This window comes from Sturnus vulgaris, chromosome 2 (genome assembly GCF_052056855.1).
Source record: "Sturnus vulgaris isolate bStuVul1 chromosome 2, bStuVul1.hap1, whole genome shotgun sequence".
NCBI classification, from domain to species: Eukaryota; Metazoa; Chordata; class Aves; order Passeriformes; family Sturnidae; genus Sturnus; species Sturnus vulgaris.
The window spans coordinates 103,275,537-103,299,973 of NC_142244.1; the positions used below are offsets into that span (position 1 = coordinate 103,275,537).

A 24,437-nucleotide genomic window follows, 5' to 3' on the forward strand; every position below is an offset into this window, starting at 1 on the left:
CCTTAACTGTAATCTCTTATTCCTTAATAAGAGGAATCTCTTATTAAGGAATCTCTTATTCCTCCAGTAGTTGGGCTAAAGTCATCCTCATGGCAAAAGTGGTGGGGTCCGTGTGGAGTAGAATAAAATATGTGAGAGAGCTATTAGACTTTGATCAATGAAATTCAGAAAGAAGATAGGCACAATATGAAACACAAGTCTGCAGGCCTCTGTCTGGCTCAAGCCAGTGAGCACAAAGCAATTCAGGCCTGCTGTCAGCTAAAGCTCTGGCACAGCCCTTTGACATGACTGTGTAATGCAGCAAATCTGTTTCTCGTCATCTGACGCTCCACTGAGACCTCTTGCTATGCTTAGCTGAGAGCTTTGAACGTCCTTGCTTTTGTTGGCCTCTTATGAAGTCCCGCAAAAACACAGTTGATTTGATACTTTACTCTGCTGTTGCCAATTACCCTGGTTGTTTTTGGATAGCAGAGAGGTAGTAGCAGCTGGTGTAATGGTGGGTTTTGTATTAATGCAGTCAGGGTAGCAGGGCAGCAGTTGTGCTGCCTGTGCAGCTCCTGGCAGGACATGGGCAGGATGATGGGACACTACTTTCCTCTACTGGTGTCCAAGAAGAAGGGCAGCATGGAGAAGATCTCCAGTTCATAGCCCTCCTTGTGCTGGAGGAGCCCCAGCTGCAGTCCTCTTACTCCTTGGGCACTTTCCTTATCCCCTACACAATGTCCTCTGGAGCTTTTTAATTCTAGATGCAGAACAGGAATACAGGTGCCTGTCCTGGTGATGGTGGCTCGGGGCATCTCAGCCAGTGAGTGCTAGAAATGCTCTCAGTGTTGCCCCTGGGAGATCTGTGCTCGCTTTCATAAACAAGCAGTAAATGAGGAACAGAGTCCTCTCCTTCCCTGTGAAAAAATCTCATATCTGGTCTTTGGGTGCCTCTTATAGCCCCTACTTTGGGAGAGCTTCCACTCACTTAAAGTGGGGATGCACAGGGTGGCACAAACCTGAGGCTGAAGCGTGGGTAGTACTGGCATCAGACCTGGAAGGAGGTAGCTATGGTTACCCTGAGTGCTTGTTCTTTACCCCTGCAAAGCTTTCAGAAAAGAACACAGTGTCCATGTGCATCTCTTGGTAAGGCAGAAGCACAAAAATGGAGGGGTGTGCAGAAGTCACCTGACTTTGAGGTGGACTCCAAAACCCAGCTGCAATTTCTCAGTAGCAAAAGTGCAAATGTCAGACATGGATAAGATGGAGGAAATAAATGTTTTTTGCAAACTGGGAGAAAGGAAGACTCTGTGGGAATGCTTTATTTCCTTTCTTACATAATTACATCCACAAGTAGTCAGGAAGAAACTGTGATTTATGTCTTGAGTGCACAGTAAATCAGTGTGAGAGCCCATGCCCTGTCTGTGTTATACTCACAGGGAATGGCCTCTGGCCACCAACAACCCCAGCTACCAAGTTTTCTGTCTCTGACAGACTCACTGGCAGTTTGACATGGGTGATGAATTTTGAAATGTGGTTGTCCCGTAAAGCTGGCTTGGAGCATACACAGTCAAAGAACCAGCCCATGGCTGGAGATCATGTAGAGAAAAAGAGGCACTGATGCCCAACATGCAAAGGCTGGTGGGCTGGTGGCACACACACACACACACACACATACACACACATACACATGTGCCTTGCTGGGTTTCGAAAACTGCTAAAGGAATGAGGGCTTGTTATTTTGGGAGGGAATATTCCCAACTCCATAAATACACTCAGGAACAGACATGCCAGCTTTACTGAGTGTGTTGGACAGTCTGGAGGCTCTCTCTGTCCTGAGGGATTAACACACTGGGTGAGATACTCTGGCCCATGGAGCTTTCCAAGGTTAGTGTATAGGATGGATTGGGAGACAAGTGCAGATCTGCCAAGTGCAGTGACTCCAGTCCTAGCACGATCCCTGGCAAACCCTGTGGGCAGCACTGCCCTTGGGAAGAGAGAGTCCTGCTGCTGACAGTCCCTGGCTTTGGGCTGCAGGATGTAGGTTGTTCCCAGCCCTGCCAGCTGCCCTCCAGTGAAAGCACAGCCTGGTGGGGGCAGTTCCTTGGGATAGGGAGTGCAGAGCCTGGAGCATTCAGGAGAGTTGGGTAATGGGTGCTTCAGCTTAGAAGCTGCTAGGCTTGGAAAGCTGCATGAGGTATCTATAGCAGACACTCAAAAAGCAGTACAGGATGCATTACAGGTGGCTAAATCCTTTCAGGCCTCCAGCTGCTATACCAGGGTTCTATTTCGTATCAACCAGCCAACCAGCCCTGTACAGATGTGTTGTGTACCCTAGGGCATCTCAAATGGTACTGGACATCTTTGCTTAAGCAACTGAATGCCACCCTAAGTGGCTGGCTCAAGATCATATATAAAGCCTCTGTGATAACTGCTACCCAAGCCCAGACCTCCTCACAGGCTGTCTGGCATTTTGATGACTGGAATTTGCCCTATCTCAAGAATGAACATATCCTCATGGTGAGTTTGGTTGGTTTTATTTTATGCTTTCCTAATTTTTGAATAATTTGACTAGCCAAGGGTCATTAAAGGAAATTTTGCAGTGGGTAACAAACATTTCTTCACAGTGTATGTCATGTACAGGGAAAGAGTCAAAATCTTTTCACCTATCTTTATTATGCTTTCTTTATTTTTGTTTCAGCTTTCAATGTCATTATGTCTTCAGTGCTGGGTATTGGAGGGAAATGCACATGCTATTTTAATATCCCTGTGCTGAGTCTTACCCTAACTGTGTGGCTGCTTTGGGTTGTTTGTTCTGCTTTTTGAGAAAAAGTCCATGAAAGCCTTCAGCATGAAAATCATATGAGACACAACAAGAGGGAGAGAAACCCCAGATGGAAATAAAACCCCATGGGAAGGTGGGGTTTAGGAAAGTCTCATGTGTGGCAGAAGACTTGATGGAAGTGTCAATAAGACAGTCCAGAAATTCCTCTAGCATGCAGTGGGTGCAGTAAGGTTTTCAAACTGGTTGTTTAGCGTGGGGATTTCTGGGGTCTAAAACATTTCCATGCTGCATATTTGGAGCAATAGCTGACAGTCAGGACTGCCTGGGGTCTCAGCTGTCATTTTTAGAAATTAGTGGGCTGCTGAGAAAAGTAAGAAAATGAGAGGCCCGGAATGGAGAGAGAGAGGAATAAACTGAAGTGGGAAGCATGAGCTTAATAGTAGGTCATACCACTTTGGGTGAGGCTTGTATCGAGTAAGAAACCTGCTGAAAACAATTATCTGAAAAAAATGAAGCTGCTCGGATTTCTGCTTTATAAGTTTCTCTGCTGACTTAATCCGCTCCCTATCCGTTCTATGAGTGCTGTGTCCAGCCTAATGAGGCCCCCTTCGCTCATCTTGTTTGGGCAGCCGCCCGAAACCTCTCCTATCGAGAGGGGCTTTTCCAGCCCCAGAGACTCCCAAGGGATTTGGGGGCAGAGAAATACAGAGTTCAGAGGAGCAACTTGTGAGAGTTAATGAGGGGAAATGAACTCATTTGTGATACTTGTAAACTTGAAACCCAGTTACAGGGAGCACGGAGAGGGTTGGGGCATCCAGCTGCTTGTAACACAGACGTACTGATTTGGGAAGAGGTGAGCTGCTGGCTCTGGAGAGCCCAACTGTGCACAGAGCCCTTTTTCTGGTTTAAATGGGATTCCTTTGAAAAAGAGTCCAAGTCATGATAAAAAAATCTATGTGCCCTTTCCAAACATCCTGTCCCAGAGCTTAGATGCTGACAGTGTGCTTTGTATCCTAATGGTGCTTTGTACTCTCAGCTTGTGAAGCCCTCTGAGCCTTTAGCCTGGCTTCCCACTGTGGCTGCTCTTCATGGAACAGCACTGATTTACACCAGTCTAATCCCTTACCTTTGTGACAGGTACTGCAGAGAGCTGTAAGTACTAACAAACTGAAAAAGCTTCACTGCTCAGTCTCTCATGCTTTAAGTAACTTCATTGCCACATTACATTTCAGCAATTTAGAAAGCAAACATGGAGCAAAGAAACTGTACTGGTTTACTCCCAGTCTTCCCCTGAACAGCATTCCCCTCCTATACCCCTTTCTCTTTGATCCCTAAAAAGCCATCTATGGCTTTAAATAAACTATAAGTGGGGACATGACTCTGCTTGATGTCTGGTCTGCAATAGAAGTAAAGTGTCACTTCCAATTTTGTGTGGGTGCAGAACAAAGATGCCTGTGACCAATCCACTGTACAGTGCACTAGTTTTATTTGAACAGGGAGCTTTGGTGAGAAGCATATTTCAAAGGGCTGGAGAAGCAGATTTTAAATGCTGTCAAAGAGAAATTATTTTACCTTTTCTAATTCCCATCCATGGTACCTTGTGTTCCTGCCTCATGGGCACCGTGCAATAACCTTGCACAGTAGGGTGGAGCAAGGCAGCTGGAGCAGCCTGCCAAGGATGGCTTGAGCTTCGTGGGGCTCCATCCCAGGACATGAACTGGCCCATGATAAGTCAACCAAAGGGGTGCACACAGGGTTGTTTGCAACTAAGGAAATGTAGAAAGAGAAGAGACAGTAGGCAGACTGCAGCACTCCTCATTTACCAACAGCAGTGCCCAATATCATTTGTCTAACCAACTTCTGTCACTGTTGTCAGTACCATATGAAATGGCACTAGCTCTCAGTGAGATAATACTATCTGTGTAGCTGTTTCACGACATTTTTTCAAGAAGAGTCGAACAACCAAGGAAAGAGTAGAACAACGAAGGAAGGGCTTTATTAAAATTAGTCCCAGATTTACTTTGAATAGGAGTTAGCCAGGTTTCATACATGATAGCAGAAAAAAACCTATTTTGCTATCAAATAACAAAGTGGTTGAGTAAGGAATTGAGATAAATTGTTGGGATGACTTCCAATTGTAGACTGTGGTGAGTAAATGAGGTAGGTCATGCCTCCCTGACAGCCTAGGTTTCAGTTTCACATCAGGCAGTTCTGTATTGCCATGTCTGTCTCTTCTGCACCATTTACTTCATATACTGTATGTACATCCTTCCCTCCCCCCACTTCCACTCACCCTTGTACATATTTAATCATAAAATCTCTCTGCTGTTCTCGTTCCTTGTATTTGACATGTGCTTTATCCAGGCTTCTGCCTCTGGGAGCTGGTCCTTGATAAAAAGGGACAAAGCAGACCATCAAGCTACCATGCTTTGTACAAGACATTATTTTTTCCCTCTGTCAAAATTAAATGGCACTTGGGATTTTACCTTGGCCTGTCAATATTTTCACAAAATTCAGGGCTGTCTAATGAAACTCAGGGAAAATAGTTGTACAATGACATTCCCTTGCATGTTGTCATGGTGTCACACAGCTCTGCAATTTTTTTCTGGCTTTTTGAAGACTGATCCACAAAGAGGATTACTATCACTGCTCACTGCAGCCCTGTCACTGCTGTTGCACACATCTACTTCAGTCACCAGCCTGCCCAAATAGGCTCCTGTCTTTCAGACTAAGAATTTTTAGCATCCATTTAAATGCTTGACATATAGAAGGCATTTAGGGTGTTCACAGCCTTGGTCTCACTGAGATATAGGTGGGCATCTTGAGCTCTATCTGGGGTAGGATTTCACTACTTTCCAACTGGAAGTGACCACTACAGACTCCCTTTCCCATGAAGGCTGCTCATCTCTAAAATAAATGGCCATTTATTTCCAGGACATGAAGGTTCAAGGTTTTCTGCTTTTCCTTCCTTCTCTGAGCAGTTTGTGGCTGACAGACAGCATATGGATCAGTACATCTCTCTCTACCATTTGATTATGCACATCCCTGTCTTCATTTTCCCAGAGTGGCAATGAGGACAGGAATAAAATACAACCATTCACTCATTACACTGTCACGAAGGCAAGAACAGTGAGTTTATAAGCTATTTTTTTGCTAAAAGCAGAAGATGGTCAAAGCTTTTAAGAAGAAATGCCATGTCCCTCAATCAGCGGCACATTTCAGGTGCTATCTTCATCCCATTTTCAGTTTTGAAGGGAAATTTCAGTAGCACACACAACTTTCAGAGACACACAGCCAAATGCAGTAAGACTGAGAAATACAGGGTCATACACATCCTTTCTAGGTAATTTCTCCTTGCCTTTGCCACAACCATGTCCATCCTTGCTCCAGCTACCACCTCCTTGGCCACCCTCTCCAGCAGAGCCAGAAGCTTCAGATGGATGGCTCAGCCCTGCCACCGTGTGCTGGTATTTTTCTGGTCGGAGCACAAATACAGCACTGCACTCACAGGACAAATGATAATCCATCCATCATAGCTGATGGATGAAGCACATAGATATGGAAGAATGAGCATAGAACTTCCACAGTTGTCTCAAACTCTGTGTGTGTTTATAGGAATCAGGGTGGTTCTCCTGGGGCAGCAGATGGCAAGCTCACTTGGGGATAATACCCATTGGATTCTTGTATTTGTGGCCACTGCTTATAAAAGTCAGTAATCCTGAAACTTGGCTGCTCCCTGGGAGTCACTAAATGTGTTGGTTTGGGTTTTAGAAGTCAAGCACAGTATGTGCTAAGTGTTCTAACAGGAAATTCATGTGTAGTATTTTAATATGTATTACATGTCAGACACTTGACAAGACAGGCACATAGATGATGAAAGTAATTTGTCAGTAAAATTCAGCAGATATATCTTCAGGGTTTAACTCGATATCAAAGAGAGAAGGCAGCATTGAAAGTAAAGCAGTGAAAATTACACTCCTCAACTATTTTCCATGAAGTGATAGTAATTATTAGATAAGTAATAATGATTTGTGCCAATGCAGTCAGTACAGAGTGATAGTTCCCTAGGTTGTTATTTGGGCTTGTGGGTAGATCTTGCTGTAAAATGCATATTAAATACTATGGGATTATTGCAGTTCTGCCCTGTTTTAACAGGTCAGGATAGGGCAGTTCTTGCTGGATGGTTTGCGGGCTTTTCAGATACCAGTTGTGCTAGGACAATGACATGGTTACTATTTTAGGCACTGGGTTACGTGAATGTGACTTGTATTTCTATTTGCGTTAAAAAACCTTGTGGTCTTTTCAGGCAGTTATTAGTTTGTATTATAACAACGGTGTCTTTAGCTGTTTGAAATGCAGAGCCCTGGCAAGCAGAAATATAGAGTTGCCAGGCTAAAAGCAAAATACATTAAATAAAACATCAATATTTATGACACAGTGAGTAGTTCTTCTGAAATAAACAAGAAGAAAATCTTGTGAAAAAGGATCAGGAAGGCTGGAAACACTAGCGAAAGACAATAAACGTAATACAGTTACGATATAAAGCTCATGTAACTCAGGGCTCAGTTCTTCTAAGAGCCCAAGCACTGTCACCTGGGGCTAAGCAAAGGCTTCAGACAAATTGAGTGATGCACTGTTAGGCAAAAGAAGGGTCAATGAGAGAATCTTGTTCTGCAATTCTTGTTTTGCAGCTGGTACACAAATACCATAGCAGTTGAGCTGTTACATTTCTCTTCCTCCTTTTTGTTGCTATTTCTCACATTCCATAGAATCATCACAGAATAAAAGAATGAACTGGGCTGGAATAGACCCTAAAGATCATGTTGTTCCAACTGTCCTCCCATGGGCAGGGACACCTTCCTCTAGACCAGGTTGCTCAAAGATCCATTCAACCTGGCCCTGAATACTGCAAAGTATGGGGTATCCACCACCCGGCTTCTCTGGGCAACCTGTTCCAGTGGCTCACCACCCTCTCAGTATTCTAATCTGAACCCACCCTCTTTCAACCTAAAAGCCATTCCTTGTCCTGTCACTACATGCCCTTGGAAAAAGTCTCTTTCTAGCTTTCTTGTAGACACTGAAAGACAGCTAGAGGATCTCCCTAGAACCTTCTCTTTCTTCTCCATGCTGAACAAGCCCACATCTGTCAGCCTGTCCTCACAGGGGAGGTGCTTCAGCCCTCTGATCATATTCATGGCCTTTATATGGACCTACTCCAGCTGGCTGCACCTTATGAAAAAGAAGGGTAACACCAGTAAGGATCCCCAGGATTGGTTGAGTTGTCACCTATTGTTGCCAAATGGTGGGGAGCTTGGCAATGCCCCTGCCAACGATAGACAGCTCCTCTGAAATGGGAGCAGCAGCCCGGAGAAGCCTGTTTTTAGGGTGCATGAAGTCAAGTGGAGCAGGAAGGAAAACATATGATGAAATAACGGCACTGAGATTTCCTATCAAAGGAATATCACTGTGTTCTGCTTCCTTCTCTTGTGTCAGGTCACCAGAACTGGTACTGGGTCTTATTTTCTTCTTTCTTTCCTTGAGAATGTAAAATAGAGGGGAGGCAGAAATATTCATACTGCTTCTGCTTAAAAGCTAACTTTTATGTGGTCCAAGTCAGCTTTGAAATTGAAACCTCTCTGGGATAATGAAACGGAAGAGGCTGAGTTCCTATTTAGAGTGATATTATTTGGCTGAGGGCTGTCTTTACTCAAGAGTAATTTGGGAAAGTGACAGACAGCCATGACCTTGATTTACTTTGTATGAGTTTGGGTTGAAGTGGAAGACTATTGAAATTTAGATTTTTTTTTTTTTCAAAAATTTCAGGGACATCGTTAAACAGGAGGACTTTCCGTTCTTCCTTTCAGTACGCTCTGTGCTGTTAAAAATAGCAGAGGAAATAAATGTGTGACATTCATCTGCTGACTCCTTTGTGTCTGTTACCAGGCTTGATTGCATTTAAAGACTGGTCAGAGCAGGAAAGTAGTCCAGGACTCTCAGCTTACCTCTGAAGGATTCTCAAAATGGGAAACACCCACTTATGTGATAAAATACATTTGTTAAACTGTGCTTGTGGGAGGCATAGTACAAGAGGAAAGAAGATAGTGGAAATCCCGAACAAGGTGCATTTGCTAAGGCAAGTAGAGAATTCATATAATATGGAACATATTCTGCCCCATTTGCTTTGGAGGTACCCCAACGTACACTAAAATGCATATATTAGGGCAGTAGTGCTACTTGATGATCATTTATTTGAGCACTGATCTTCAACTCAGTCACCCAAAAACTTGAAATAATCTGCATTCACCAAGTAAAACAGTTAGTTAATATAGGTATAATAGGAGGGGAAATGATGGGAGAGGTGAGCAAGCTTCTTTTTCTTCTGACTGAAAGGATTTCTGCCTCTTCGAGAGTTCTGAGAGTTCTGGATAAAGTTCCAGCCCTAATTTGTTTCTGTTGGGATCTTTCCACCATCCAGTCCCACACTTTGTTTGCCTGTTCTTTCTTACAGGAATGAGTTTGTTTGCTTTCCTGCAAAAAAACCATCTCACAACCAGGAATGAGCGTGGAACTTGTCAGGTCTGGGAGCTGTTATAACCAACCAGCAGTCTGCCAACGTTCCCATCTGTAGATTAAAACAATGCCATTGCTTAGGAAAAGCAAAGTAAAATGAAAAGGCTGTGTTCAAAGGTTTCATCAGGAAATAAAATCCATAGGCATTTGAGCTCCAAAGTGCTGACCCATGAGAAGCAGATTTAGGTAGAGAAAACAAAAAACACTAAATAAATTGTCATATTAACCAAAGAAAACAAAGAAGTAGGAACTTTTTGTGGATTTGTAAACTTGTGCTTTACTCTCTTATATGTTTTTTGCCTTTTCAGAAAATCCAGAGGATACTCTTCCCTTTCCCACAGCAAGGGGACCACCACTGGCATAGGGCCAGTCAGTCAGTAGATTCCCTGTGAAAATTTTACCTGTCTATCCTAAATGGGAATGTTGCTGATTTGGTTTTTTTATTGTTGTTCATCTTAAATTTGTTGGTATATAATTATATAGAAAATAATCAAATTATTCTGGCAAATTTGGGGAAGGAAGTAAAAAATTACGGGAATTGGAGGATGCAGGGGACAGGTAACAGCAGGTTCACATTTTTTCCTTAAGAAGCTGGGCTAAACACTTACTTCATTTAGAAATAAAATATGAATGTGGTGAATTGGCACACTTTCTTTTTCTTTTTTTTGTCTTTTGATCTAGTATATGATGTATAATCAATGTTTCTCCAGAGATGTTATTGATGCTGCTATGTGTATGTAGGATCTCCCTTTGCTAATGACTGTGATATCCCTACCAGAGCAGAGAGAAAACTGAATGATGAGTGATGACAGAGGACACAGTCTTTTGTATTTATCTGGATGTTCACACTGGCAGAGCTTCTGAGATGGTCCCACACTCTTATCCACCACAGTCATTGCTCCTCAGTCTTGGGCTCACACTGCCTGTGCCAGAGACCTCTTCCTGCTGCATGCCTGGAGAGGATGAGTGCAGTCTGGCAGGGCTGTAATGTGGAGAAGAAGACCTGCAGAGATATTTGCTAAAATATGGAGTGGGAGACTGTAGTGGAAATCGTGCCTTTCATGAGTGTGTAATACTGTTCTATCCCAGCTGACAGAAGATGTCAGGTTTTTAATTCTTGCTCATTCAGAAAGGCTCTGGTGTTTGATGAGAATGTGTTATCAGCCCACGTGCAAAGCACAGGTCTGAAAAAGAAGGAGGAGGGAGTTATGAATAAACTCTGAAGGCAGGGTTTTTACCAACTTCCTTCAACTTCCCACTGAGTCCCTGTCTCTAGCACAGATTTCCTCTGGGACCTGGTGCACCAGCATGTTCCTAATTCAGAGGGCCAGTGGGGGTTTCATTGTTGAAGGACCACTCCAGTCCCCCTCCATGTGAGACATTCCTAGCTTACAAAGCAGTACCATTACATGACGTGTGTGACATACCACCACCCCTTTTGGAGGAGATTGCATAAGTTTTGTGACGCTTGTACAGCCCTGTGTCAGGTACTCACCTGCAATCAGCACTGCGGCTGTCAGGGTTATGTGTGCAGGCTGTATAGGCAGGTGGCACAAAAAACAGTCAGAACACCTTTGCTAATGCAGTTGTAGCATAAGATCATAGAATTATTTCTGTTGGAAAAGACCTCTACGATCATGGGGTCCAGCCTTTAACCTAACACTGCCAGGTCCACTACTGCACCATGTCCCTAAGTGCCACATCTACACATCTTTTAAATTACTTATCGCATCGGCCCTTTTACGTGCAGCATTTGATAAGTCTGCAGCTTTGCTGGAAGCTGGGAGAGCTCCAGAATGCAAGTCTGTGTTTATATCTGCATGTAGCTCTGTGTCTATATAGCAGGTACTCGGAGGCGTATGTTATACATATGCATGTGCACACAGACTGCTCTGCGCTGGCAGCGCCGTGGCTCCGCTGCTGGCTGCGCTGCGAGCATGGGAGCGCGCAGGGAAGGCTGCCGATGCCGGGAGCGCCATCCCTTCCGCGCCCCCGCGGCACTGCCGGGGCTCATCCCAGCCGCCCTGGTACCCGCTGGCTGCCCCGGCGCTGGGCAGGCTCGGCACAGTCCCCTGCGCTCTTCCGGGAGAGAAAATGCAGGTAAGGGGAAATTGCCCTTGGCAACCAACAGGCCCTGCGCTGCGGCTGGGAGCTGCAGCCGTCAGTCAGGGTTGACCGTGTTTTCCAAAGGGCCCCTCAGTGATGCTTAAAAGGCTGAGGAGAGTGGAGCAGTGTTGGGAGCGTGTGTGCTGGGTGCTCGCAGCCTGGCTGCTTTGTAGCAGACAGGAGTGCTGGCCGAGGGGTTTCGCTGCAGCATCCTTGCCAGTAGTCAGAAGAGAGCAAAGGAGCTGAGAGGTGAATGATGTGTACCAGGGGAGCGCTCCGGAGGTACCTGCGCGCTGGTGATGCTAGTGGATCTTGCAGAGATAGAAACGAGACTGATCTCAGCCCTGCAGCTGGGTCTCCTGGTCTGCAGCAAGTGCAGGGTTATTAAATCCCGATGACACTGAGTAAGAGCAAAGTATTTTTGTAAGAAGTAACGGTTGTTCAGGAGCCAGAATTGCCTGGTCCTCCAGATGACCTCGTCCCAGGTAGCTCTGCTTGGGATCCTTTTTTATTACAGAAGTAGAGTTGGCATCTGATGATGTCACAGTCAGGAGGAGGGAAATTAAAAAAAAAAAGATAGATTGCAGTCCTAATGCAAGGAGGATGCAGCAAATCACAGAGAGAGTCCTCTCCTCTAAGGAAGACGAGGTGAAAGGCAGAGCCCCTTGGAGGGTCTCTCTCTCCCTCTCCACTTCAAAGAGTAAGACTGTCTGCCTTCTGTAAACGGAGCTGGTTGTGTAATGCATTATACATCGCAAGGTTAGACCTCTTCTGACTTCTTAATGGAAAGGCTATTTTGTTTCTCAAGTGGGTGCCAGTGGGGATGCTGGAAAAGCGCAGAGACGCATCCCCCGTCCCACACTGACACCGATACACACAGTCAACTGCAGACTGGGAACTTGTGGAAGAGGAGTGAGGACCAAATCTGGAGCCAATGCAGGGGGAGAGGAGCAGCCTCAGCTTTTTTAGCAAGTGAATGAGGAGGGGGAGGAGGGTACTATGAGCAGTGATGTCATTTTTAACTGGTTCCTCGCAGAGCTGGGGAGTGAAGTTAAAGGAAAAACCTGCAGTCTCAGAATGGCTCTCAGCCTTGACTGGAGACTCTAAATGACTGAGGGTCCCCACAATGGTAATTAATTTTCTTTCCTATGCAGAACTGTTCTGTTATTTTGGGTCAAGCAGAGGGCATTTATTTTCTCTCTCTCTCTCTCTCTTTCTCTGTCTCTTTCTCTATCTGTATGTTTTGAGGGTTTGCTTTCGTTGTTGCCTCTGGTTTGTTAAATACCTTGCAGGTTATTTAAAGTTTTTCCTGGGTAGTTTGAGAATTTTTCTCTGATGTGGGAATCCATGTCATTACAGGAGAGTTTAGCATGCAGCATTTCTGCTACTCATCAGGAGGGGAGATGCAGAGGTTGCCAAGCACACAGCATTCTGCACAGGAAATGTACTTTTAAAATCACAGGTGGAAAGAAAGGGACTTGACTGGCATTTATTGTTGTAATGGATGGCATTAATGTTGCTTGTAAGAGGCAGAAAGACTTCTGGTCAACTATATAGATAGAAACGAATTTTGCTTGGATGATAATTTCTATGCTTTTGATTGGCAGGTTTTTATTATGAGCATTTTAATTCTAGTGGCACTGAATGGAAAATATCAACATAAGAGATTCTGGCTATGTGAGACAGTATTTGTAGGTATAGCTCTTCATGGCATGCATTAACCACTTGTGTGCTGCTCCCTCCAACGCATTTGCCCTGTTGCTGTCTTCCATAGAAATCAGTGGGATGCCAGGCTGTGCTGTGGACAGAGGGTTATTTTGTCTCTGGTTCCTGGAATCAGGAGAAGCAGTCAAGCCATTTTTAGATAAAAAAAGTTTGTCAAGACAGGTCCATCAAGGGTAAAGTGTCAAGCAGTGAAAAGCATCCCCAGTTTATATTTCCAAGTATTCAGCTACTGGTATCACAGTCCGGTTTGGGTTTGTAGTTGTGATGATGCTTGGTCCAAAGGCAGAGGGTGTAATGCCAAAAGTCAATTTGTCTATGGAAAGCTTGTCACATTCCTCTCTGGGATCCTATTTCCCAATGGTGAGACTTGCTTGTATTTTCATCCAGGAGAGCCCTCAAGACTGAGGAAGTCTGGCTGAGGAAGCCAGACTGCAGTTTTGCTTACTAGGAACTTGGGATGTTCATGTCATAGCCACAGACCTCCTGCTGTAGTCTGTCATGACAACTGTGAGCTCAGAGATGGGAGATCTGGGCTTAAGAACAAAAGAGGCAGAAAAAAAATAGGAACATTGTGATTCCTTCTGAATATGAAATGTTCCTTCAGAAAGTTCCTGCTATGGCTGAAGGCTTGAGGAATCCGTTACTGCCCTAGAGAAAGCTCTTACTGAAGAGTAGCTGGGAGGAATAAGCCTCTCTTTTAGCAGCTATTGTGAGGATGCTGGCAGCCATCACAGGGGCCATTTTGGGCTCCTCCCCCTGCAACATGCCATGGTGCAGAGGAAGAGTAAATTTGGTAACCTCTTCTGCCAGTCCTCTCAATATTAGCCTTAGTATTGGAACATGTAACTCAGAGACAAAAGCCAGGTTTTAAAAATGGCATGTTCCTCTCAGCATGGTTTTCATCCAGATGTATGCTTGCCTTCACTAACAGTGTTTATCTGGGGGGCAGTGTGCCTGGCAGGTGGAGGGAATGGTTAACAGGCTGTACTGAACTAGTCACCATGGCATATGGAAGCTTTCCATCTCCCTAGTGCCAGGCAGAATCTGCTGCTGTGGATAGGCAACTTTGTTTTCTTATGATTTTAGCATGGCACCGTTCACCAGCAGGAAATAAATCCATTTTTTAAAGGGGAGCAAAGAACTGTGCATGTGGAATAAGCAACGATTTGTCATACTCCTTTGGGGGCTTAGGCATTCCCACTTCACCCACGGTCTGGAATGAAAACTAGTTCTGGATTTTGGGCCAGGGCACTAGTTCTGACATTTTTGTCTCAGCTCAGTTCATCTGAGGTGAGAAGTTGCAGATTTGTGGCACTAGAGATGGAGCCTGATATCCAAAGAAGAGGGGAGCTGCATGTAACTGCAGCCAACATACCTGCTTCTGCAGCCTTCCCCCTTAGGAGCCAGCTGACTTTGCAGCAGGGAAGGTTAGCAAGACCTTTCCAAGCACAAAAAGGAATAAAGCACTGGAACAGGCTCCTATGGAGTTTATAGGATGCCCATCTTGTAGGCTTTATAAAAATAATAAAATTGGGGTGAACAAAAAATACTTAGTCCTCCTTAGAGTAGAGTAGTGGAATTACACTTGGCCTTTGCATTTTGGCATTTTAGGACAGGTTTGGTCACACGTCAATCAAAATTCACTATAGGAAACATTTTCTGTGTCAGGAGGTGTGTATCTCATTTGCTATTAATTTTTGCTGTGTTTCAGAGTTGGAAAAGTCACAGACAAGACAATTCTCACATAGTTCCTTCCTGCCTCCCATTTCTACCGCAGTATTAGCCCCATTTAGCTCCTACCACCAAAGGAATGAGAATGGTTCAATGCCTCAGACCGTTCAGCTGTAAAACTTTGTAGTGCTACTGTCAGCAAAAGCATTACTGATGTGTCAGTGATGGGCATGATTGTTAGGGAATGGGACCCAGGGCACAGACATGACTGCAAAGGTTGCAGTATCTTTCTGGACTTCAGTGAGCTTTGAATTTTACCATTAGTTGGCAAATGCATTTGCTTCCATCAGGCTCTGGACAAAATCATGTTTGGTTTGGAGTGGTCTCTTGGAGAGTGCTGGGGCTGCAGAGCATTAGGGAAACAGACCTCCCCTGAGTGATGTAGCTGACCACTGCTCACAAGGAAGCAGCACCATTTTTCATATGGTAACTGTGACCCAGTGGGACTTTTCAATCTACACTGTAACCCTTCTGCATGCTTATATGGTGGAATTTACTTACTGTGCCAGTTGTTCTCATCTTTCTTGGTCTTCTCAGGGGTGGACAACATACCCTCCATGAGAATGAATTCAAGCTAGCAGGAATGTCAGAGAGGTATTTTATGGTGCATGCAGTGGTGATCAAAGTTAGAGAAGAAGATAACAAAGAGAACCAAGGCCAGGTATGCAAAGCCCCCACAAGAGACAAGGAAATAATTTTCAAGGGACGGAAATCACATCTGTCCTAGAAAAGGATACTTCTCAAGGATGCAGAAAAAGTGCAAATAACTCGGTGTGAGTGTGTTTGTGGAAAAGAAGAAAAAGAAGAACTTCCCAGCCCCAAATTTAGCAATTAGTTCAATTCTGTGCATGTGACCAAGAAACACTAAGGTCAAACGTCTAATTGCATTTATGCCATTGTCATCTGAGTAATTATCTTTCCCCCCTGGCATTTCAACAGGGTAAAACTGAAGTGGGTTTGAACTGCAGTACTCTGGTAAGTCAGAAACTAGGTAACCTCCATGGCTTGCTAGCAGGGCCATCTCCTCTCCTTTGGGCACTCTTGGTAGAGTAAGCAGTGGTTATATTCCTCTGGGATACTTTTTTAGGCTACTTTTTTTGGAAAAATCTTTGTAACTATCCACATAATCTGGATATAGCTATAAAGCACTGTGTTGTTTTCTGCCAGTAATTGAAGGAGGGAGGCAAGGCAGTGGGAGAAAAAGTGAGTTCTGCACAATCTCTTCTTGTTTCGGGGAGGACCTGTGTTTTCTTCCACTTTGCACAGCAGTGCTGTGCATCATTTACCTCATAATGATAATGGTATATAATCTTCGTAATAGTGATAATCTTCATATACAACTGCAGATTTCAAATTCTTCCCTGTTTTTAGTGCAAATTTCATTTGATGGCATCAGAAAACTGTTTTTTCATGTCTCTGCATACTTACCCCTACATAACCTCATTGCTAGCTATCAGAGCCAAACTTTTGATAAGAAGGAAGGTGATGCACCAATGTCAGAATATGCAGATTCACATCTCACAGTTGCACCTCGTTTTTTGTGTACCTGACAATTTTTTTTTGGCACAGCACAAGCAATCAAAATTTATCATCCAAATTAAGACTGTAATTATATTTTGATAAAGATCTGGCAATTCAGTGAGAATGAAATTTAAAGGGTTGCCGGGATACAGATGACTCTGGATTATGGGGAAGTGTTTGCATGTGGAATTCTAATAAGACAAGGTTGTTCAGCATCCTTATCTAGACTTTTCCAATAGTGTCTGATAACACAGACAATCAAGTACTTGTTTCTTTGCTATTATCTGGCAAAGTGATTAAAGATACAAGGCTGCCTTTTATGAATGAAAAGGCAACATGCTCAACATGGAGTGTCAAAGATGTGTCCCCCTCTTGGTGCACAGCAAAAGTGAGGGCATAGAGCGCCCACACTATTGAGCCTGCCAAAATAAACTTTTCCTGAGGTTCCCTAGGGATTGCCAAGGAACTGTTGTGGGTTTAGGCAGTGCTTTCCTGGGAGGTGTGAGCCCTGACCAATACAGGGGTTGCTGGGGACCTCTTTTTGCAGGGCTGGGTTGTCACTGGGAAGCTGAGAGCTGGAGGACATGGCAGGGATAGGTGGGGGATATCCAAATACACTAGAGGTTGCTGTCCAGGCAGGATGGCCACCGAGGCAATGGTACCCTAGAGCTGGGGGAGGTGCCAAACAGCTTGACTGAGCTCACAGCTGCCAAAGGGAAGGTTCTGGCTCCCATGCAAGTGCCTTCTTCTACCAATGCAGCAGATGAGTAAAGCTTGACCTCAGCACTGCAATTTGAGGAAGGAAGAGCTATAGCACTTTCTCTAAGTGCCTGGTCTGTATGTGACATTAATTGGTTATTATGGAAAGTTATTGCTATTCAATAATGTGGTCTGCTGATGAGGTATTCACTGCCTGTGCTGTGGTAGCACTCACAGACCTTGGAGAGCTTCACCTGCTGTGCTCCTGACACCCTGCAGCACGAGCCAGCTGGTATCCCACACCTGTGTCCCAGGGTTTCTGCTGTGCAACTGGCCAGCAGCAAGGCCAGGGCAGGGTTTGTGTTTATCACCTCGCTACAACCCTGCTCCAGACTGCCTGCTTCAAATACAGGCATGGTAAGGGAGGCTGCTAAGAGAAGGATCAATTTTCCCTTGCACTTAGTTTGTCCCAGACCCTGTCTAAGCTCCACCCTACCAAAGCCCTTTTACTTTCAATGTCTAACTCCAAATGGTAAGATGAGCCTGCAATAATTATTATAACCTGTCCGCCAGTGGTTTAGGAACTTAATTGTAGCTCATGGTTGTATTTTTACTACAGATCAGAACAGTTCTGTGACTTTACAGCTTTTTCAATTAACTGTGAACAGTGAGTGTGTCATATAACAGTGTAAAAACTAAGGTTTGGTAGTATGAACTAAATTCCTCCCAGGTTTTTGATAACTGAATTTTATTCTCAATATGTTCTTTCATGATCTGTAAGAAAGGGACTTGACTTGCACAAGGGCAGTTTGAATGGCAGGAAGAGCAGGTGTGTTACAGGAGGCCTGGGTTAATGAGCATTTTGGGAGGTAGAGTACATTGGAGATGCTGCAGCTGTAATATGAGAAAAAGGACTGTAGTATCTTGAACAGCCTTTTAAACACAAGGTGTGCAGTGCTTAAATGGTAGTCTCCTCAAATTCAACCTGCACAAACAGTAATGTGCTTTCTTTTTCCTTCCATAATGTGCATGGACATGTGATGCCAATCTCTGACAACTCCAAAACTTGAAGGTTATAGTCCAGTCCAAGTGTTGTGATTTTCTGCAAGCATCAAGACTTGCCAGAGCAGAGGCTCAGTCACTGGATTGGTGTCACCAGCCTGGGTCTAGTAGTGCCATGGGAAAAAGGTGTTCATCCTGGAAATGTGCCTCAGGATCTCCAGTTTTGGCATGTATTGAAGGCTCAGCACTGATTCTTTGGAGCAGTCCAGGACTGTCATGTCTTACATCCTAAACCTGCCTTTCATAATTTTTCACTCTTTCAATGTTAGAGAAGGAGGGGAGGGGGGAACAAAATTAGAGATGAATAGAATAGAATAGAATAGAATAGAATAGAATAGAATAGAATAGAATAGAATAGAATAGAATAGAATAGAATAGAATAGAATAGAATATTTACAATTGGTAGGAGCCTCCTACCATGATCATCTAGTCCAAGTGGAAGATTGCTAGTACAAAATGCAAAATGCAACTCTGGTCATCATCAGCTGTAATCTTAAAACCAGTGTTATGTAGGCACCTGGCTAGAAATGTTAGGTACTGCAGAGAGATGTATCTGATGGACAACTAGCCCCAAATCTCCCTGGTTTCATGTTAAAGGAGAATTAATTACTGATTATTAGATCCCCCATCAGCATGTCAGGGAGTGATGACAGCTGAAAGGCTGGAAAATTTAGAGCTGTAGTTCAATGGGGCTTCAGCTCGTGGCAGGAGGTCTGGGGTGAGTATGGAGTTGGCTGGAGGAAGAGACATTTTTCTCCTAGTGGGATGAATGAATCAACACAAACTAGGCAGTGTCAGTGCTGTTGCAGTTGTGCTTTCTGTGGTAGGCAACAAATTAATGTCATTTTGCCCTCAAAATGAAGAGTTTCTGAATACAAAAACTGCCCTGGGGATTATATGAATAAGCTCAGCTTTGGATATATATCTCTCTCATTGGTTCATGAATGGGGTGAGAAAAGTGTTTCTGCCCACAGTCCTTTTCCAAGGCTTATTTCTGAGAGGCATGTCTGGCACTTTGGTTATCATTGGTTTCTTCTGGCTGCAGTATTTCTGGAGCAACATCATCTATAATCACTGAGTGTCCACAGAAGGGTATCAAAGGGGAAGGAAGATGAGTATCTTTGAATCATCCTTTTAGCAAATATTTCCCTTAGTCATAAGTTATCATGGATGTGGCAGTAACTTCAGTAATGATAGAACTTTCTTAAAGCCTTGAAAAATTTTCCACTATCCTGTAGAAGTATCTGCAGAAGAAGTTGTTGTATGACTCTAAATGAGAATCTTCAAAGTTTAGATATGTTCTTCTGATGGGCTGAATTTTTGTTGCAGCTTTCCCACCCCAGAAGTATGTGTAACAGTTAGCCAAAAATAGAGAGTTGTACTAACTGTGCAGAACTTGCTCTAGCCCTTATAGAGTGAAAAAGCACTGTGGTATTTGTGAAGTGTTGCTGTTGTGCAATATTACAAAGACAGAAGGAAACAAGGTGTTAATAGATGGGACGAAGGATAACTCAAATGAAAAGCATTCAAATTAATCTTTGCCTAATGCCATTTTCTTAGCTAAGTGGTAGTTAGGGATGCAATAAACGTATGTTAAGTATTACAATACTCAAACCTCAGAAGTTACTGTGTAACAAAAACCTTGCCAAGCAGACCTCACCCTCATTTACTGTAAGAAAATGTACTGCATCTGAGGAAATCAATACTTACTAATGTGAATAAACATGAAGATGGAATTATCAAACTGGCAAGTGAGGGAAACAATCTTGATTTATCAGAATTAGCTGTATTTAAATGCAGTAGTTAAAAATCCTTGAGTGATAATGTCTCTGGCAGATGATCAGTGAGTTCTTGTATCTTCCTGTGTTGTATGGGTCTGGGCTCTGGTGGGATCAGGCAACCTGGCTCTTTTTTCTATACTGACCACGGGGAGTTAATTGTGAGTAATGAACCACCTGTTTCTTATCCAGTGCAGTGCTTTGGAGCTGCTTGTAAATGGTGAAGGTTGGTTGTGCTGTAGTACCCCTAATTTTGTGGGTTCAAAACTGCAGCCTGGGCAGTACAGACCCCAGCTCATCTGCAGAGGTTTGGAGCATGTCCTAGCAGGGAATAAGGACTGCTTTTATCTATAAGTGTGTAACACTAAACAGGCCCACCAGTGAGGTATTCCTGAACTAGCACATGAAATGGAGGGCCTGTGCAAATTCTTAGCATTAAAGGGTGATTTCTGCTCTTAAGACACACAGGTAGAAAGACCACAGAAAAGGCTAGGAGGTCCCTGGCAGGACAAGAGATGGCTGTTGAAGGCCAGGAGGAACTTGCACCAGGCTCAGAGCAGGGATGTGCCAGCATATCCACCCATCAGGCCAAACTCCATCAACAAACAGCAGCAGCCCAGGCAGCCATGACTGAAAATACTGTCTCAGTTCTTTTCACTGCATACCCAACACCTGTATTTTCTCCATTTTTTCTTCTTTCCTTTTTTTTTTTTTAAAGCTCAGCACAGAGATAAAACCTTATTTTCATATTCTCTGTAACACCCTTACGATACTCTAGATGCTACATAGAAATAAGCAGATGGCAGGGAACTGATCTGTATTTGTATATAAAATGTCTCTGACTTTATGAACAAGATCCATATTATAAAAAAAAAAAAAAAAAAAAAAAGAGTTGGCTGGGGTGGCTCCCCCTCCGCCTGTGCTGGCAGATGCTACTGGAGTTGAAAGGATGTGAGGAGCAATTGCCACCTCCCCCCTCCACAGATCCTGCCAGATCAGGGCTGTGCTGTATCCGTGGGTGTTGTCTGCCTTTCACTGTTCAGCATGTACAGCATCACAGCCTCTAGAGCAGTCTGGCACCTCTTCCAGCACTTCCTTTTTTTTAACACCACTTGGAAAATCCATACAGAAAGAATAGGGGCAGAGAAGAGAAGGCAGTGAAGTGCAAGGGGGGTAATTAGGGCCAGACCTGATGTCCTGGCATGGCTGAAGGGTCCAGAGAAGTCAGGCGGATCCATGACTCAGGAAGGACAGAATAAAAACAGCAAAATTGCACACCTGGCCCAGCCTATGTCACACACATTTATGAGTGTGCTTATCTCTTCCTTCATAAAAATTAGTATATTTTGTTCAGTTTCTCAGGCAATGCTTTACCTTTTGAGTTAAAACTCACCTTATGCCTTGGTAATTTGCCTGTCTGGGACCCAATTTTATACTTTATTTTGTCATTAAATATATTCAACAACTAAATGTGAGAACCCATCCTTAGCTTTGCAGACTCATATTTGCTTCCAAGTAAGCAGCTCTGATACCACATAAAGGTGCCTGGTGGTGACAGAACATGTCATAGTCTTCTCATGGTCCTTTCACAGTGAACAGAGGGGACAGGTGCTGCTAGAGGACTCTTCAGATCTCTCTGAGGCTCATTTGTACTCAAAATCAGTGAGGAGCCGATCTCTTAGCTACAGAAATTCTCCAGGGAGACAAATCTCCCCTGAGGAAAGTTACTTCTGTGATTACTTTCCATTGTCTGCTTCTTTATGTTTGGAAATATTGTCAACTTTGCTCATCATTAATAAATCTGAGTGTCCCCAGAGTACCCTCTGCCCTGATTCACCATTCCGCTTGATACATGATACATTAAGGTCAAACCCTCTTTCCTACTCAGTGGCCCCACTTTTAACTTATACTTTCTGCATGATAGCTTTAATGACAATTCTCCCTTCTCCCAATGCCCTTCTCCCTGCTCTCCTTTGTCCCTTGCCTTATTCCTTTCCTGAGGGTGTTTCCTAGTTTAATTTATTTTCCTGTGGATTTTTTTTTCAAAAGCTTATTTCCTGCAGATTAGTTTTATTTAATTTTCATCACTGCTTACAGCTGAGAGTTTGAAGACTTCCTGCACAGTGTTGCTGTCAGTGCAGTCATTCCATGGTGGTATTTGATAGTTGCCAGTAGATGTTGACACCTGACATTTCTGCTCTGGTTTTGACTGGATGCAATGAAATGTAGCCATTTCAGCCATGCCTTCTGGTTTTCTTCTTCATGTGCAGGGCTTGGTACACAGTCATAATAAAATGTCTGCCCATACTTAAAAGGTAATCATTTTATATGAACATTAAGGGAGCAATTGTTTGCCACTCTGTGTATTTGCTGTGCTTAAGCTGATGTGTTGAAAGCTGCCTTGTACTGGGTCCAATGCGTGCACAAAGGCAGAGGAGTTACAAATGTGCAAGAATTAGCTGTTTGCAGCTATGTTCTGGATGACAGCTCTCACCAGAGAGTGGTCCACACCCCTGCAGCCTCTGACAAACCCTGAAGCTCTTCAGCAGATGTGGCTTTTCAGAAACCCCGTCAGAACTCAATTAGGTTTTGTGCATGAATATGTGGCTTAATAGTATAAATGTGAGTACAAACAATGGGATATGGTTTGGGCTCATAAAGCCATATTAGCCATAACAATGAAGCTTAGCCTATGCTATGATCTTTATTAACACCCTACAACACTTTAAAAGAAGTAAACTCTTTAAAATTTATTTTAGCTAAAATGTTTTCATGCTGCATTCTATGTACTAGCTGCCATTGGCTGTGATGTCTCACTTGGAAGTGGGAGTTAGTGGGTCAGTGTGAGCCATAGGGGCTCCCCAGCTGGCGTGGTTGCAGGTTTGCACCTCTGCAGGGACATGCAAGGGGATACAGCTACCAGTGCTCATCTCCTGGTTACATTTGCAGGCTGGCATTTGCCATTTGAGGCTTGTGGACCATTTGAGGTAAGCAAGGGCTTGAAATACAGTAGAAAAAACAGTGCAAGCCTGCAGAAAAAAATTTAGTGCCTAAGGTGAGTAAGCTGAGAACATGTTATTCAAATAATTACAACAGTGGGAAAATAATTTATCTTGACATAAGTTATGCATGCTGCAGTCTAGATATACAACATCATTGACAAAGTTTCCAAATGCTGTCTGGATGGGTTTCTTTAAAAAGTAATCCAGTGTATCTTGGTGTCTTTGTATAGAAAGTCTTTTTGTCTGTGTATAGAAAGTACTGCAAGTAATACAGGCCATTCCATACACTGTAACACATCCATGCTTTATGGATTAAGGGCTGATTTCAAACCCAAAAGGCCTGGAGGGTAGAGGCTGCAATTCCTGGGTAAGAGCTGGAGCACTGGCAGTGAGGGGTGCTGGAGCATGTGCTTGGCATCACAGGATGGGTGGAAAGGACTCACAAGAATTCTAAGGTTGCCTAAATTCTAATCAAGTTTTTTCATTAAAAACAATTCCCTTGAGAAACGATAGAAGTGAAAGAGGCATAAATCCTTATTTTCAGGAAGCTCTCCTTCCCCTTACAAAACAAAAGGACTGTGTTTCCTATTGTTTCAACAAATGAAACTCTGCAGTTCAGCTGGCCTTGTTCTCAATGTGCTTCTCTGAACTCTTACAGCCCAGTTTGCTGTAATGTTTAATACAAGTGTCCCATCAGAAGCGGGACTAGGGAAAGACAGTGTGGAAAGAGGACCCTTCTCCAGGCCCAGAGCAATCTGGTCTAATGAAAGGTGTTCCATGCCCACAGAGGAGAGTTGGAGCTATGTGATCTCTAAGGTCACTTACAGCCCAGTCCAGTCTGTGGTTCTGTGATTTGTGGGTTTATTCAGATGGTTTTCTGAAACGGGGCTTCAAGGAAATGCCTTGGGAGGCCAGAGCCAGACCAAACATCTGAGGAGGCTGGTAGTGGAGGACTGGGGTATTTACTGAGACTGGGGAAGAGTTGTACTGAAAGAACCCAGAGCTACACCGTGAACTGGTTGTATCCATAACTGCATCCTGTGCCAGCCAGCTCTGGGCCACCATCAGGGTGGCTCCTGAGAGGCCTTATGGAGGAGTGTGTGGGATTTTTGTTGCCTGTCCCAAGAAACACATTACCTTACCATTCTGGGGAGGAAGCTATTCAGAGACAGGGAAAGAGACAGAGCCAGGTCCTTCAATCCCTCTGCAGAACAGACTTATGGAGCTGCAGGAGCAGCACAAATATTTCTTCGGAGGAAGAAAAAAAATAGTTGCTTTTGGTCTCCCCCTGAGATGCTTGGCTTTCTGTCTTCCCGTGAAGGGCTCTGAGTAATTTGAAGGGATGTGTTGTAATAGTACTTACATACAAAGTATTGCACAGTATTTACTAAATAGAATTGGAAGAAACTGTTGCTACTTACCTCGACTTGCAGTTAAGTGGCACCCAAGGCATCTAGCCAAGCACTGAAAATAACT

At 43.9% G+C, this 24,437-nt stretch overlaps 1 protein-coding gene across 3 annotated transcripts in view; it reads left to right on the forward strand.

Annotated features, from left to right (window-relative positions):
• NHS (NHS actin remodeling regulator) overlaps positions 1 to 24,437 on the forward strand; it is a 240,952-nt gene that overhangs the window by 181,209 nt on the left and 35,306 nt on the right. Inside the window, exon 1 of one of the 3 annotated variants that reach the window (XM_088160234.1) lies at positions 12,411 to 12,572. The exons of 1 other annotated variant lie outside the window; for it this stretch is intronic. In XM_088160234.1, the coding sequence (XP_088016360.1) occupies positions 12,551 to 12,572 (22 nt within the window). In that variant the 5' untranslated portion in view covers positions 12,411 to 12,550. Of the gene's footprint in view, positions 1 to 12,410; positions 12,573 to 24,437 lie in introns of those variants that run through there. One more of the 3 variants, XM_088160233.1, reaches the window with a different exon arrangement.